Source organism: Canis lupus, chromosome 31 (genome assembly GCF_003254725.2).
Source record: "Canis lupus dingo isolate Sandy chromosome 31, ASM325472v2, whole genome shotgun sequence".
In the NCBI taxonomy this organism is placed as follows: Eukaryota; Metazoa; Chordata; class Mammalia; order Carnivora; family Canidae; genus Canis; species Canis lupus.
The window spans coordinates 1,367,309-1,381,982 of record NC_064273.1 but is presented as its reverse complement, the minus strand read 5'-3'; the positions used below and the strand labels follow the sequence as shown (position 1 = coordinate 1,381,982).

At 41.7% G+C, this 14,674-nt stretch overlaps 1 protein-coding gene and 1 long non-coding RNA gene across 8 annotated transcripts in view; one reads left to right on the top strand and one right to left on the bottom strand.

Annotated features, from left to right (window-relative positions):
- VGLL3 (vestigial like family member 3) overlaps positions 1–1,273 on the bottom strand; it is a 119,185-nt gene extending 117,912 nt beyond the window's left edge. For 4 of the 7 annotated variants that reach the window (XR_007407538.1, XR_003137829.3, XR_003137830.3 and 1 more), the window contains exon 1: positions 407–647. Coding sequence is in view for 4 of the 7 variants with exons in the window: in XM_025449649.3 (XP_025305434.1) it covers positions 407–601 (195 nt within the window). In the remaining 3 variants the exon portion in view is untranslated. Of the gene's footprint in view, positions 1–406; positions 648–1,132 lie in introns of those variants that run through there. The other 3 variants (XM_025449651.3, XM_025449652.3, XM_025449650.3) reach the window with 2 other exon arrangements.
- LOC112661598 (uncharacterized) lies at positions 299–5,315 on the top strand. The gene is made up of 3 exons (XR_003137833.3): positions 299–879; positions 2,386–2,523; positions 3,849–5,315. It is a non-coding gene; the product is annotated as an uncharacterized LOC112661598 (long non-coding RNA).
- The last annotated feature ends 9,359 nt before the right edge of the window (positions 5,316–14,674 follow it).

Here is a 14,674-nt window from a genome sequence, read left to right as displayed (position 1 = left end):
CTGTTTAGCAGCTAACTCTGGGGCATGTACTTTGCTCCAGAACCAGCTGAATTTTAGAGTCCCTAAATTCTAAACTGAAGTTATGATTTCTTTTCAAAGAGTAGCACTACAAATCTAAGCAAAGAAACAGGTAAAGGGAATACAGAAATCAAAATGAATTATATAAATTATAATAAAGAGCCAAACCCTTAAGACTACAATAAAATATACAGTTTCTAAGAGATTTTTAAAAAGCCAATCAACAAATTCTGTCGATGGTAATTTCCAAACTGTATCTAGTTCCCTGAGAAGTGTCTCCACCTCGCCGTGCATGACCTGTATTTTTTCACTCTCCCCAAACTAACCCACCGTAACTCCCAGACTCTTGAGGACCCTACTTTGGTGCACGCCGGTGCCGTATACTCACATATGTATTCTTGATAGCACTAACTAAAGCTTGACACACACCCTGTTGGTGTCCAGAGAGGAATGTCCAGGGGTACCTCGCGCCAAATCCCCACACCGAAGTCTCCCTTCTAGGGGAGCGATAGCATCTTCCTGGTTCTGGAACCCTTTGGACCCACCACACTCTGTCATTCTCAGCGTGGTGAAGGTTCACCATCTGGTGGTCCGGGGTCCCCTCCTGAGTGGGGACACACTTTAGCGGACTCGGCTGTAACCTCTCTGCGATTGGACGGAACGAAAAATGAATGAGGAAGTTGGGATCAATCCCTGCCCTCGGCTCCAGCCTGCAGCGAGGAGCTCAGCAACGCCGACGCCGCGCCCCGGACCCCGCTGCGGGGAGTCCCGGGTGGTCAGGCGGCCCCGCGCCGGCCACACAGTCTCCCCTTAATCAAGACAACCGCGAAACACTCCGCCTTTCCAAAGAGCAAGTATTCGGTATGAAGGAAGTTTGCTCACACACTCCTAAGGCAGACGCCCTTGGTGGATGTGGGACCGAGCCCGGGAGCTGACAAGGCGGCCCCGCCGGGCGGCCTCGGGCTCCGTGACGGGCGCTCCGCGGAGCCCGGGCCAGGGTCGGCCTCGCTCCCCGCGCCCCGCGCCCCCCCGCGCCCCGCGCCCCCCGGCGCCCCGCGCCCCGCCCGCGCCCCGGACCCCCGCCCCCCCGCGGGCTGCGCGGCCGCCGACTCACCTGCCGGCCGGGTTGGGGCGCCGGGAGGCGGCGGGCCGCGGGGCAAGCGGCGGCTGCGGCGGGGCTGGGCGCACACTGGGGCGCGCCATGCGGCTGCGGGGGATACATCAGCTCCGCGCAACTCATGGCAGCCGGGGCAGCGGCGGTCCCCGAGCTGCCGCCGCCGCCGCCGGGGTCGCTGCTGCAGCGGCTACTGCGGCGAAGGCGGGTCCTCGGCGGCCGCGGGCTCCGCGCGGGGCGCGGGCGCGGGCGCGGGCGCGGGCGGGGGCGCGGGCGGGGTCGGCAAGCGGCGGGCGCCCCGCGCGGGCACCTTCATCTTCAGCCGCTCCGAGGGTGCCCGGCCCGCCGCGCGGCGTGGGCGTCACAGGCTCGGCTCCCGCGCACCGCGGCGCCCCGCGCAGCCGCAGCCACAGCCACAGCCGCAGCCGCGGGGGCCGGCGGGCAGCGGGGAGCGGGGAGCGGGGCTCAGCCTCGCGGGCGCGCTGCACGCCCGGGGCTCGCCCCACGCCCGGAGCCCGCGCCTGGGCAGGGCCGGGCCGGGGCGGGGCGGGGCGGGGCGGGGCGCGGGGGGGCGCGGGGGGGCTCCGCCAAGTCCCTCCACCTCGGCCCGGGGCTGCGGATTGGAGCGCAGCTCGAGCCTCCCCGCCTCCCCGCCTCCCCGCCTCCCCGCCTCCCCGCCGCGGGCCGAGGTGGAGGGAACCGTGGGCGAGGGCCCCGCGCCCCGGGGCGCCGCTTGCACCCGCCCTGGCCACCCGGCCGTCGGGGGGCGTGGGGGACACCGACGCCGAGACCCGCCTAAGCGAAGGCCAGGTGTGCGAAGAGGTAAAGCGGAGCAGGCGCAGAGTAACACTGGGGTTAGCCCCCGCGTCACACAGGACCCCAAGTGGAAGTTGACTTCACTACAAGGACGCGCAAGCCAAGGATGCAGCGCGGTTTCCTACGAACGATCTCAGCTCCAAGTTTACACCTTCACGGTCGGGACACTCCTGCGGGACGTCAACCTTTCCTGGCTCTTCCCACCTGGTTTCCATAGAGTAACAGACAATGACAACGGGTCAAACCCATTCAGCTATTAAAGGTTGATCTATTTGCAAGTGGTTTATAATCCCCCCCCCCAAAAAAAAAAACATCCCTTTGTACGAATATGACTGTATTTTTATATAATCAGGTAAAGTAGCAAAGAATTATAATTATTTTCTAAATAAGCAAACTCTTTGAACTTTAACAAGTATGTCTTGTTTCTTTACTTTCAGAGACTATCTTTTGCCTGAGAGAAAGTCAATCGGGATGTCACATGTACTGATGTTACGGATTGAATTGTGTCCCTCCAAAATTCTTATGTTGAAGTCTAATTGCCAATGTGACTGTTTGGAGACAGGGCCTATTAGGAGGTAATTAAATTTGAATGAGGTCATAACTGGAGTCCTAACCTAAAACTGGTATCCTTATAGAAGAGGAGGTGACAGTAGGGATGGCTGTCTGCAGTGGTACAGAGGAAAGGCTTTATGGCAGCCAGTCATATGCAGCCAGGTGCAGTCTATAAGCCAGGAAGAGACATCTCACTAGAAACTAGCCTTGAGGGCAGCATGACATTGGACTTCTAAGCTGTCAGAAAGTAAATTTCTGTCGTTCAGGGCACCCAGTCCTGTGTTTTTTGTTATGGCAGCCCTAGCAGCCTCATAGACATATACACTATTAATAAATTGCTAATCTTGATAGGAATGTGTATGTGTGATACATAACTCTACAGACTCACATACATAAATGCATGTATATTCACACGTATATACACTTATACAAATACAGGAACTATAGTAGTTGACAGGAACTCTTTGCTACTCAAAACAGCTCCTATACACTCATTTATTCTTTCATCCATTGAATATTAAAAGCATACTAATTAAGGGCTTTCACAGTTTGGATTTTGTGCTTTTCGTAATGAGGAGGTATTCTTATCAATAAGACATATATGAAATTATTTGAAATGTTTATCGCTGCCTTTTCAAAAAATGACATCCTCTGGTCACCCTTTCCTGTGTTCCAGATTCATCTATTTGGCTTCTACTAGATGGTTCCATAGGAACTTTAGTCATGATAGCACTGATATTTTCCCACAGCCCCACCTGATCCTCATTTTTTAATTTCCAGCTCAGATATTAAAACTCCCATCTACCAATTGCCAAGCTAGAAATGATCAGACGCTTCTTTCTTCTTTTTACAGTCCCTACGTCGGGTCTTAGAGTCCACTTGATTCCAGCTTTTACACTTCTGATTCTCTTCCTTCATCTTCTGATCTCTGCTGCTATAACCCTTAGTTCACACAGCATCTTTCATCCAGACTCCTGCAAGAGGCTCCTTCCTGATTTCCAAACCCCAGGTTGAACCCTCTTCTGATCCATTCTTCACACAGTTTATCCTCCTACTGTTTTCTGTCCCAGCCACTGCAAATCCAACAGAGTAATAATGTTTTACCCCTCTTTTAAAAACTTTTGTAATATCTCCCCACAGTCCCAAGTCTTGAACCTTCAAATTCTGGTCCCTGCCTCTGGTCCCTGTCACCAACTTATATAACTATCTATTCAGCCATGTGCATTGAACCTCCCTTTCCAGGAAAGAGCCTGGTGTCTCCTATGACCTTCCTTTATTATGCATGACCAGAACTTCTGCACCAACACACTCTACCTTCTTCACTTGTTACCTCCTTTTTGCTTTTTAGGGAATCATCTTCCAAAACATCTACTGAAGACTAGCTTTGATGCCTCTACTCTCGGCAACTCCACCATACCAACTACTTGATCTGAAATTGTATATTTGCTCTTTCCCCCCGACATGACCATGGCCACTTGAGAATTGGGACTGTGATTTTTTTAAATCTGTGAATCTCAATCATATAATGCCTGGCTTAATAAGCATTCATTGAAGAGTATTTTAAAAAGGAGTAAAAAAATTCTTCAAAGGGCTTAAAACTTTGTGGAGGATTCACGCCCATCAGTGAAGGTCGTAATTCAGAACATGGGGTTTCAGATCTTGCATCAGGATTTCCACATCAGAATGAGAAGATCCTTGTGAGATGAGAAACCTTTGGACCTGGAGTGGAAAGTGACTAAATTAGGCCACAAAGCTAGTTTGCAAGGGCACCCTTTCCTCTATTGCAAGCCTCCTGTTTTAAACACTTAACACTTCCAACTATATCTCCAAATAACTTAATTATCTGTAGCTCATTGTTTTTAGTATAATTATGTGTTCAATGTATCTCCGACAATGGACTTGCAGAGAACATTTAAATGTGAATGCATAGTCCACATTTAGAAGATGTTCAGTATATATCTGTTGACTTAGAAAATGAAGCCAAAACTAAATCCAAAATGTCCATACGCCCAATTTCTGCATCTTCCTTGTTCCCCATATGGCCTCCAGTATGTTGCAAATATTTATTATATGACAAAGATGTAGTTCTTGGATACTAATAAGTCATGGACTCAAAAGCCTGGAGGTATTTGGCAAAATCATTCTATAATGAAGTATCTTTATTTTGATACCTTTCCATTTGTATATTGTACTGATGGGTTAAAAATGAGAGACTAACAAAAAGTTCTGCACAGAATTAGAATCTAGGAGAGACGTGGACTGGACAGAGAGGGAAGATAAATTGTCAAGGGCTGGGAATCTTGGTTTGCTCATTAATAGAATGTAGAATAATTCCTGTTAAGGAAAGTTAAGTTGGAGCTCTGGTAGGAGAGCACATATACCTGACTTCCCAGGTAGATGTTTAGGGTGTTAGAGTAGAAAAGGATCAAAAAGATCATCTAGTCTAAAATATCTTCCAATGATAAGCAAACATGTGGTCTGATTAACATCTACAGAATTGGAGGCACACTACTACCAAAATTATAGGCATAAAGTGGTATGCACGTGTATGTGTGTGTGTGTGTGTGTGTGTGTGTGTGTGTGTGTATCCTTTTAAGCATATACATACCATAAAAGAAGAGTTTTTAGATCAGATCATTTGGTCATCTTGGAGTTTTAGAAAAGGGGTGGGGAAGAAAAAATGTAGGCCAATTGCATTTAACAGTAGTGAGTCACACAGATCAGAGAATGTGATCTGATCACTGGTGTACTCATTGTCATGTCTATTACGCTGAGGTGTCACAATTACTTGGAATAAAATAATAATGAAATGGAACTTGATTATTTGTACTTCTGAGCTAAAATTCCTTAAATTTTACCCTTTTATATTTTTTCTTCCTTCCCAAACTGTTCCACCTCCCTTCTGGTTCAGTTGTGATGTAGAACTAGATCTTACCCACTGGTGTTTATCTTCTTACTCTTTTCTATCCCAGCCACTACAATTCCAATAGAATACCAAAATTACCTTAAATGTTCCCAACTTCTCTGAGACGGGTTTACAGTCACTGTAGTTTTGGCTCCCCTCACCAAATTTCCCAGCATGTTTACAATTTTATAGCTGGAATTTGGTGGTGTGCAATCCACAAACCAGTTTTATTTAGAAGGGGTAACATGAAATGGGTTTTTCCAATATCTCTTGGAATGAGATAAGGCAAAAAAGAAAGCAGCTTTCTTTCTTTTCTTGAGTGATGATGGCCAGGTTCGTCTTTAACTTGGGGAACCAGCATAAGGAACCATTGGGAACCAACAGTCCAAACACGTGGATTTCTCAACCTGTGTATCTACACCGTCCTCTCAATTCACCTTACAGCTTATTCTTGACTCACCCTCTGGCCTAAACTGAGGCCCCTGATAATGCAGCCCATTCTAGGAATCATGGCTCAGAAAGTGGACTTGGGTCATCTGCACAGGGATTTCCCAAGTCTTTAGTACAGAAACATGGTTGTTCTAGGCAGAATAATGCTTCTCCAGTCCCTGAAGATGTTAAATTCTAATCTCTAGATTTTATGAATACTCTAATTTCACATGGCAAAAGGGAGCTAAGATTGCTGATGGAATTAAGGCTACTAAGGAGCAGGTTTTAAGAAAGGAAAATTATTCTGGATTGTCTGAGCGGGCTGGAGGCAGAAGAGTGAGTGTCACATTGATCTGAAGTGAAAAGGACTCTACGGGCTCTTGATAACTGAAAATGAAAAGAAGCAACAAGCCAAGGAATATAGGCAGCTTCTAGAAGCTGTAAAAGGCAAGACAGTGGCCCGAATGCTGCCAGAAGGAATAGAGCCCTGCCAACATCATTTTGGACTTCTGACCCCCAGAGCTGTAAGATAATCAATTTGCATGGTTTTAAGCCCATGAGTTAGTGGCAATTTGTTACAGCAGCAATAGGAAATTAATACAATAGTTTAATGTGGGAAGGAGGGACTAAAAGGAAGGCCTTTGCCTTTGTCCCCTTTGCCCTATAGATTCCCATGAGGAGAGGCACAATAGGAAGAGGGCCAGTGGGAGTAATCTAAAACTCAGAGGCCAGAGGGGGGCTCTGGTTGCCTGGATCTAGGGGTGATGCCTGTAATACCACTGGAATGGTTGTAAAAAACAGGTCAAAACTCACATGTAAAGCAATAAACCACTTTATTCAGGTGATCCTTTGGGATCACCTGCCTTAAATGGGCCTTCCTCAATGCTCAGCAACTTTACTATGTATATCTAGCATGATTACCCACGTTGCCTTACAACTCTTGCCTCCTATCTCCTCCACCATCTTTAAATCCCTCAAATTCACTTTCTCCATGTTCTCCCTTTCCATTACCGTTTTAGTCTGCTTGCAAACAGATTTCTGTCTCATCACCCCACAAAAATTTTTTAAAGTCTAATAATGATGACACTTACCAGTTCAAAGTTCATTTTAAAACTGCATCCTCATTGATGATTCATACATTTTGACATTAAGGATTAATCACTCCTTAAAATTCTCTCTTCTCTTGACATCCTTTGATGGCATTCCCCTGTCTGAATCTGTCTACTAACACTTCAGCTATTCTTTCTTGGCTTCCTCTGCCAAGTTCTCCTCTACTTCAACTCTAAATATTGAGTTTCTTGGTTGCTTTGACCTAGGACTTTTTCTTATCTTATTCAAGCCTCTCCTCCTAAGAGACCTCATCCATCTTCAAATCATCTATATATACAAATAACTCACAAAAATTTACCTCCAACCCAGAGCACTTCAACAGAACGCAAGACTTATAGAGTGGAGATATATCTTACATGGAACTCTAAAGTCAATAAATAAAGCAAATGAAACCATATGCAGCCCAATTATTACTGAAAACTTCTTCAGTACCCTACAATAAACTGGATGCACATGTACTGAGTCTTATTAAGTTCAACACAGATACTTTGAGCTTGAGCATTGAAAAGACTACCTTTTCTTGGATTGAACAGATGAAATATAGTCCATGTTTAAGGTGTCATGTCATTTATGCTAATTTTTAAATGCTAGAATCATACTCAAATTCACAAGATATACATAATATGAGAGAGGCATGTGGGAATTAGACCAACTCAAGGAATAATAGATTCATGTGTCCCATCTTACCCTTACTCTGGGCTAGGTCATCGTCCACCGAGTTGAATAGTGAATATAGTGCTTCTTATAAAATTATCTCTCCGTCTCCCTCCATCTCTCTCTGTTTCTGTTTCTCTCTCTCATTTCTTCTCTCTTCCCCTGCCAACTTACTTCCATACCCTTCTACCCATTCCATCCCCACCCTTCTCTCCAATAACTGCCTGCTTACCACCTTCCTTTTGAAATACAGGTTTTTTCCTAACTTTCCCCCCTTTGTTTCTCCATAATGATCCATACAGGCATAAAACATATATGTTTTCTTCACTATTGTATCATGGTACAAGTATTCATTAGAAATTTGTTGGATGAGGCAATTATTTTGTACTTTATTAAGGAATAATTTCCTCTGGGGTTCAACATAGTCACAGTTGTAGGGATAGGCTTAGTTTAAAAGTTGATTTTCACCACTTGCCATGTAGGTTATAGACTAGTTAGATGATTTAAAGCATGTGCTTTTATAAGAGGATGAAGGATAATGGAGGGGTTTATATAGATCAGGTATTTATGATTTTTGAACTTCCATGGAGGAAATAGTGATAAAGAGAACTCACACTTTATAAGGCTCTGCGATGGGCCAGACATTTATGTTAAAATTGCTTTTATCTCACTCATTTAATTCTCACAACAATCCTATGCAGTATTTGTTATCATCACTTCAGATATGGAAGAGCTGAACTGCAGAAAAATTAAAAATTAAATATTTTAAATATCACCTAGCTCGTGAGTGGCTGAGCCAGGATTTGACTGCAGTGTTTGATTCCAAAACACTCCAAAAAAACCGTATTACCATATTACCGAATAATTAATGGGTACTAAACCATTATATAATATATATAATGTTATATAATATATATAACTTCATATATATGTGTGAAGGACGTAATAAGATAGATTCACCAAAGAACTGACAAGCCTCAGAAAAGACTTTCTAGATTGATTGTCTAATGGAACAATTTAATTAAAACTTCTGCCAAGCATGGGTTTCCAGCTTTAAGAACTAGTTTGGAAAGAAGTGGAGGAACTCCTGAAAATTCCCAAGTGCAACAGAAGAATGAATTGTAAGGGATTATAGGAGCAACTTATAAATTTTCTTTTTGGGTAGAACTGAGAACTTTTATCTCAAAAGTACTTTTCTGGTTAATTTTTCTTCTTTTTGTTTCCTTCATAATGTACTAAAAATTGAATAGCTTGTGATATTACCAGAATCATGGCCATGGTTCCAGGAAACAAGGACTTTCAGTGGAGTAAAGAAGAGTGGCCAGAGTAGGCGGGTGGACAGGACAGCAAGTTGTGTAGGAGAGGGTGATTAGAGAAGTCACCTGTATTGCTGAAACACTCAGCATGCTCTCTCTGCGGAGGTGTTTTTTGTTTGTTTGTATCAATCTTGGCTGGAATTGTACTCTTGATCTGGTGTATTTTATAGAGATTTAATAATGGAGGAATCGAAGTTGGGAAACAGTGAGATGAAGAGTATCAAGACATTGCTTAGCCTGTACTAAAAATTAGCAAAGAGAACATACTTAATCGTGAAATAGAATCATCTGTCCTCATGGAAGATAATGATAGACCATTAGCTCATTGTGTACCATGAGTTCCTCGCCTGCTTCTTTGCTGGTTTTCAGGGTAGTGATGGTAGATCCGAACTAATTTAACTACATTGTCTCTGTCAGCCTCTGACAAGTGGAATATAATCACATGAAGTCTGGCCTGGGGTTGGGTATAGTCCTATCCGTGGAATGGAACAAAGCTAAGTAGACCAGGGAAGATTAAACCCTTGATCTTGGCATCATTAACATTCTGTTCTAATGCATTGGGCTAACTAGCCACAGACAAAGACCAATTGGACTAATAACTCACAGCAGCCAGAACAATGTGGTTTGAATTTATTTCTCATTTTTAATACATTAGTTTTATAATTTGATTTAAATATTTTAGGGTTAACGAAGCCAAAGGCCCATGTTGCTGTCATTCAGAAAAGAGAAAGCAGAGAGGATAAGCTATGTCACACAACTTCCCACGATCACTAGGCACAAAATGGCACAAAGGACTGTGCTGTCACTTTGTAAGAGAGGTGTCAACCTGGAACACTGAGAGTCAATCACCATTTTTGTAAATAATTACAGTTAACAAACACAAAAGAGGTTTTGCATTTAAAGAAGCCTTTTTGAACCACTTTGAAGACCAACAACTTTTACGAAACAAACAAACAAAAAATCCTCAACTCTTTGTTGTTTGGCTTTGCCAAATTTCCATGCACTGTGCTTGATAAAAAAAAAAAAAGTGAAGTATGCGTGGTTCTTCAAATCCTGAAAGTAATTTATTTGCGTCCCAACTGCCTATTTCATTCTCATTAAATAAAGAGATCATTGGAGAGGATATCTTAACATTATTGTCCCTGTGGCTTTAGATGCCTGGAGTTAATTCAAAATCCCACTTACTTCCAAGGCCCATTATAATAAGTTGTACCTTTTCTAGAAAGCATATCTTAACATTTTAAAACTGGCTTCTTTTATGCCATTATAGTTTGTACTGCCTGCACCTTATATTTTGTGGCTTGATATATGCAATTATTATTGTTATTCTTTATTTTGCCTTAATCATTTCAATTACCATATTTGCCTCCCTTATGAAAAGATAAAACAATAAATTCCCTGGGGGAAAAGGCAGAGTTCGATGTTTCTTTGGTGACTCACACAGCACGAAAAGTAAGTACGGTGTAAACCTGCTGTCATTAATTTGAATTGAACGACTCACTCTGTGATCTGTGAATGTTGTGGAATTGTTAATCTATAATGTTCTTGTTGGTCTCCTTCAACACCAAATAGGAAGAACACAGACACTAGGAATATTTTATGTAAACTTTACCCAGAAAATATACCTTTAATTATCATTTAGCCTAATTTCCCTTTCCTTCTTTGAGAAGTAAGTAATGTCTTCAAACACATGTCTCTTTTCATATTGTCTTTAGAATAATGAGAAAATGTTGGATGTGATGAGTATTTTTGATACTTTTGAAAACATCTTTTTTTTATTTTCTAAGGATTTTTTAAGATTTTTTATTTATTCATGAGAGAGAGAGAGAGAGGCAGAGACACAGGCAGAGGGAGAAGCAGGCTCCATGCAGGGAGCCCAATGTGGGACTCGATCCCGGGTCTCCAGGATCAGGCCCTGAGCCGAAGGCAGCACTAAACCACTGAGCCTCCCAGGCTGCCCTATTTTCTAAGGATTTTAATGTGAACAGTTTCTTTAACAGAGTATAGCTGTATTACAACTGAAAAATACAAAATCCATTGAGATTTCAGAGATTCATATCATCTCCACTGACAATAAATTACAGCTATTCATCCTTCATATGTTAGTGTCCAAAAAGATTACAAAATCAAGTCCACGCAGGTCGTATAGGTAGAGATAGATTCCCTAAAGTTATCTAACCATAAAATTGATCAGATAAGGAAGTAAAGTAACAGTAATAATAGTGATGATGATAATAATAATAACAACAATAATAGTTAGCTTTTATATAGTACCTGTTCTGTGCCTGGCACTTTACATATATTGACTCATTTAATTCTCATAAAAGCTTCATGAGGTAAATACAATAATTATCTCCATTATACATATTAGGAAATCAAGGCATCAAGTGGTTAAGTGATTTCCTCAACATTATTCACCCCAGTAATCTGTTTCCACAGTCCAACTCTTTGTGCAGACCATATCTCAAAAGGGATGTTGAAAAAAGCTGATGTGGAATTGTGGCAATTCTAGATGATTTTACGCATTCTATCCTAGGAATCCACATTGTCTTGTCTACAATCTTTTTTTAGCAGTTGAACAAATAACATCATTTCTAATGTCTACAATGATGTTCTGTATTCTAGATGATAGTGGTGCTCACCAGAAGAACAGAAACAGGTGACAACAACCTACATACACCACCTTCCTGAAATCTCAAAAAGATACAGTAAAAGCAAACTAAATAAAACAGTATCTGTATTGCCTTAATATTTGTTTCATTTTCTTACTTATATACAAATATGAATTTTATTCATTTCTTAAAAGTGAATAACTGAAATAATGGTATGTCTGCTGCCAATTTTGTGGGATTAAATCTCATAAATTCTCAAGGACTGAACTATTTGTTTAGACTTTCCCTGGAAGTACACCATGTTCTCTATGGATAATAACAAATATTAAAAAAAAAAAAAAACTGAAAGCGATTTCAGAGCATTTGATAATCAGGTCATGACATCATCAATTTCAGATATGCTGGGAATATGAGGAACTTGATATGAACAGATGGAAGAGATAAAGAATTGTGGGAGCTATTCTTGAGGCAGTGTGAGGTACTATATTGAATATTAATTGTTACTTCAAGCTCAGGAAATGTGCAAATACTGGTCATCAGCTACAGCACTGTTTCTCAAAGTGTGGTCTATAGTCATGCAGAATTGTTGTCTACAAGCTTTTTTAGAAGTAGAAACTCTCAGGCCCCAGTCCAAACCTGCTGAATCTGAATCTACATTTTGATAAGAACTTCCAGGTGATTCCTATGCACATTAAAATTTGAGAAGCACTGAACTAGAGTGTCTCTCTACACTCAATATCAACATGTAATATCAAACTACTTACATTTAACCTAGCATAATTTTAAGACCCACAACCAGCTGGTAGAAATAGACTAATGGTGATATATTTTTGGCAATTTAAATATTATAAAACCATTTTTTCAGGCATTTAGCTCACTTAATATCCTCATTCTGTTATGAAAAAGTCAGAATATGTGTTTTACATGGTGAAACTGTTGCTAAGAGAGAAGTGATAATGGGGCCAAATACATGAAGGTGGTAATTTACAGTCAGATCTTCTACACCCCAATCCAGTACCTTTCCCATTCACAAGCAAACCATCTGCAGTTGTATCCTTGGAAATGCTAAAAGGTTGATAATATTTTTCTAAGACACAACTTATTCCCTGTTAAAGCACACAGTCTTCCTAAAGGCAGAAAAGGTAATCTCAGTCAAATACAGTAAATTCAGTCACTGACATGTGTTCTCAACTTTTTCTGGGTACGCTCATGATTTCAGGCTAAGGTGGACGTTTCCTATTTTTCCCCTTCTCCTGAAATGGTATTAGGCTCTTTGTAGGGCACAGGGGGTGGGGAAACTCTGCTGGGGAGGGGAGACCATGGTTGCCTCAGTTCTTAGTCTTGACTTTTCACAAAGCCACCTCCCCTCATTTCCCATGCTATGGTGACATTCTTGGGAGGCTGCTGCCTCTCAGCATGTGAGACAAAGGGCAGAGACACAGGTATTGTATCCTTTTTAAAAAATATTTTATTTATTTATTCATGAGAGACACAGAGAGGCAGACATAGAGGCAGAGGGAGAAGCAGGCTCCATGCAGGGAGCCTAATGTGGGACTCAATCCCAGGACCCCAGGATCACGACCTGAGCCGAAGGCAGACGCTCGACCACTGAGCCACTCAGGTGTCCTGTACTGTATCCTTTCAAATTTCATTTATGACTGACTTTTATTGTTCCTCCGCCCTTTTCAGGACCAACTCCAAACATGAGGGTGGAAGGGGAGAGGACAGGGCACAGAAACCTACTCTTCCCGGTATCTAACTTTCTAGCTTCCTCTGTAACTCCATTTCTTCCATCCCAGAGAATTACTATCTCTTCAAGGGCAGGAAAAACTTGATCTTCAAGTATTATTTCATGGCTTTTTTTAAAAAAGCTTAAAAGCCAGGAATTTGTTCTCTAGTTTCCATAGTTGCCACTCCCCCTTGAGGCAATGCCTGTGTGAAGTCCAGTGGCCTAAATGGAGGAGAGGTGACAGGCTAAAATGGAATGAGGTACGGCAAGCTCAGTTAATACTTAAAAATATTGTCCTTCCTGGTGTCCTGTAATTCTCATGAGATAATATGTAAGGCAAGAGGTGTTGGATTAGAGTCTCTAGAATTTAAATCATGACAAATTCGGCTCACTCCATCGATGTTTGCCTGACAACATCTAAGGTACTATATTCACCTCTTAGTGGTTCTCTTTATTTTTATTTATTTATTTATTTATTTATTTATTTATTTATTTATTTATTTTTAGTGGTTCTCTTTAAATGTTTTCAACAATGTAAGGTGTGACCATAGGAAAATAGTCAACATGATAAGGTGTCTGAGAATGATTTCATGTGTGGCCTGATTGTAGGGATTATGATCACTTAGCCTAGGAAAAAGAAAGACTAAAGGGAAATAAATACTGGAATGTCTATCATATCATGTGGGAAAGAATAAACGCTTTTTGTTTTGTTTTGCTCTAAGGGAAGACAGAATCAATGGATTAAGTTTAAAAAATCAGATTTTAATTCAAATTAAGAACACTGAAGACAATTCTGCCATTTTCATTTTACTCTTGCATAGAGCAACAGTATAGAAGAGCCTCAAATCCTGCGATATCACTTAAAAGAGAGAGCCACCAGGAAGGCAAGTGTCCTGAGCTGGATTGAATGATAATGTGAGAAATAAAGAAACTTTTTATTAAGCAACGTCATTCATTAATGTTTTGTGGTTTTTATGTTATCACAGCATATCCTCTACTAGCCTAACAGAATAAGGAAGAACTTTCAAAGAAGTTCAGCAAAGGACTGAATTTCCTGTGCGGAAGTAACTACCCCATTTTGGAAAGTATCAGGCAGTAAAGAGTATACATTTATTTTAAAATAATATCCATAAATTATTTATTTACTAGACTTTATGTTCTGTGAGTACATACTATGCACCAGTTATTCCATCATGCTCTGGACCAAAGTGGTAGGCAAGAAGAGCACGACCTCTCGGTATTTGCTAGTAGTTCTGACAGGTGATTCTCACCATTTGCTTTCCATTTTAAAGTTTTTAGTGTCCATTTAATAAATTAATAGAATATTGCTACCACCACATCCTATGGTATAATGTTCCTGTTGCTATAATATCTAGCTATCTTCATTTTTTCTATATACATGAGAGGGATATGTTTGTA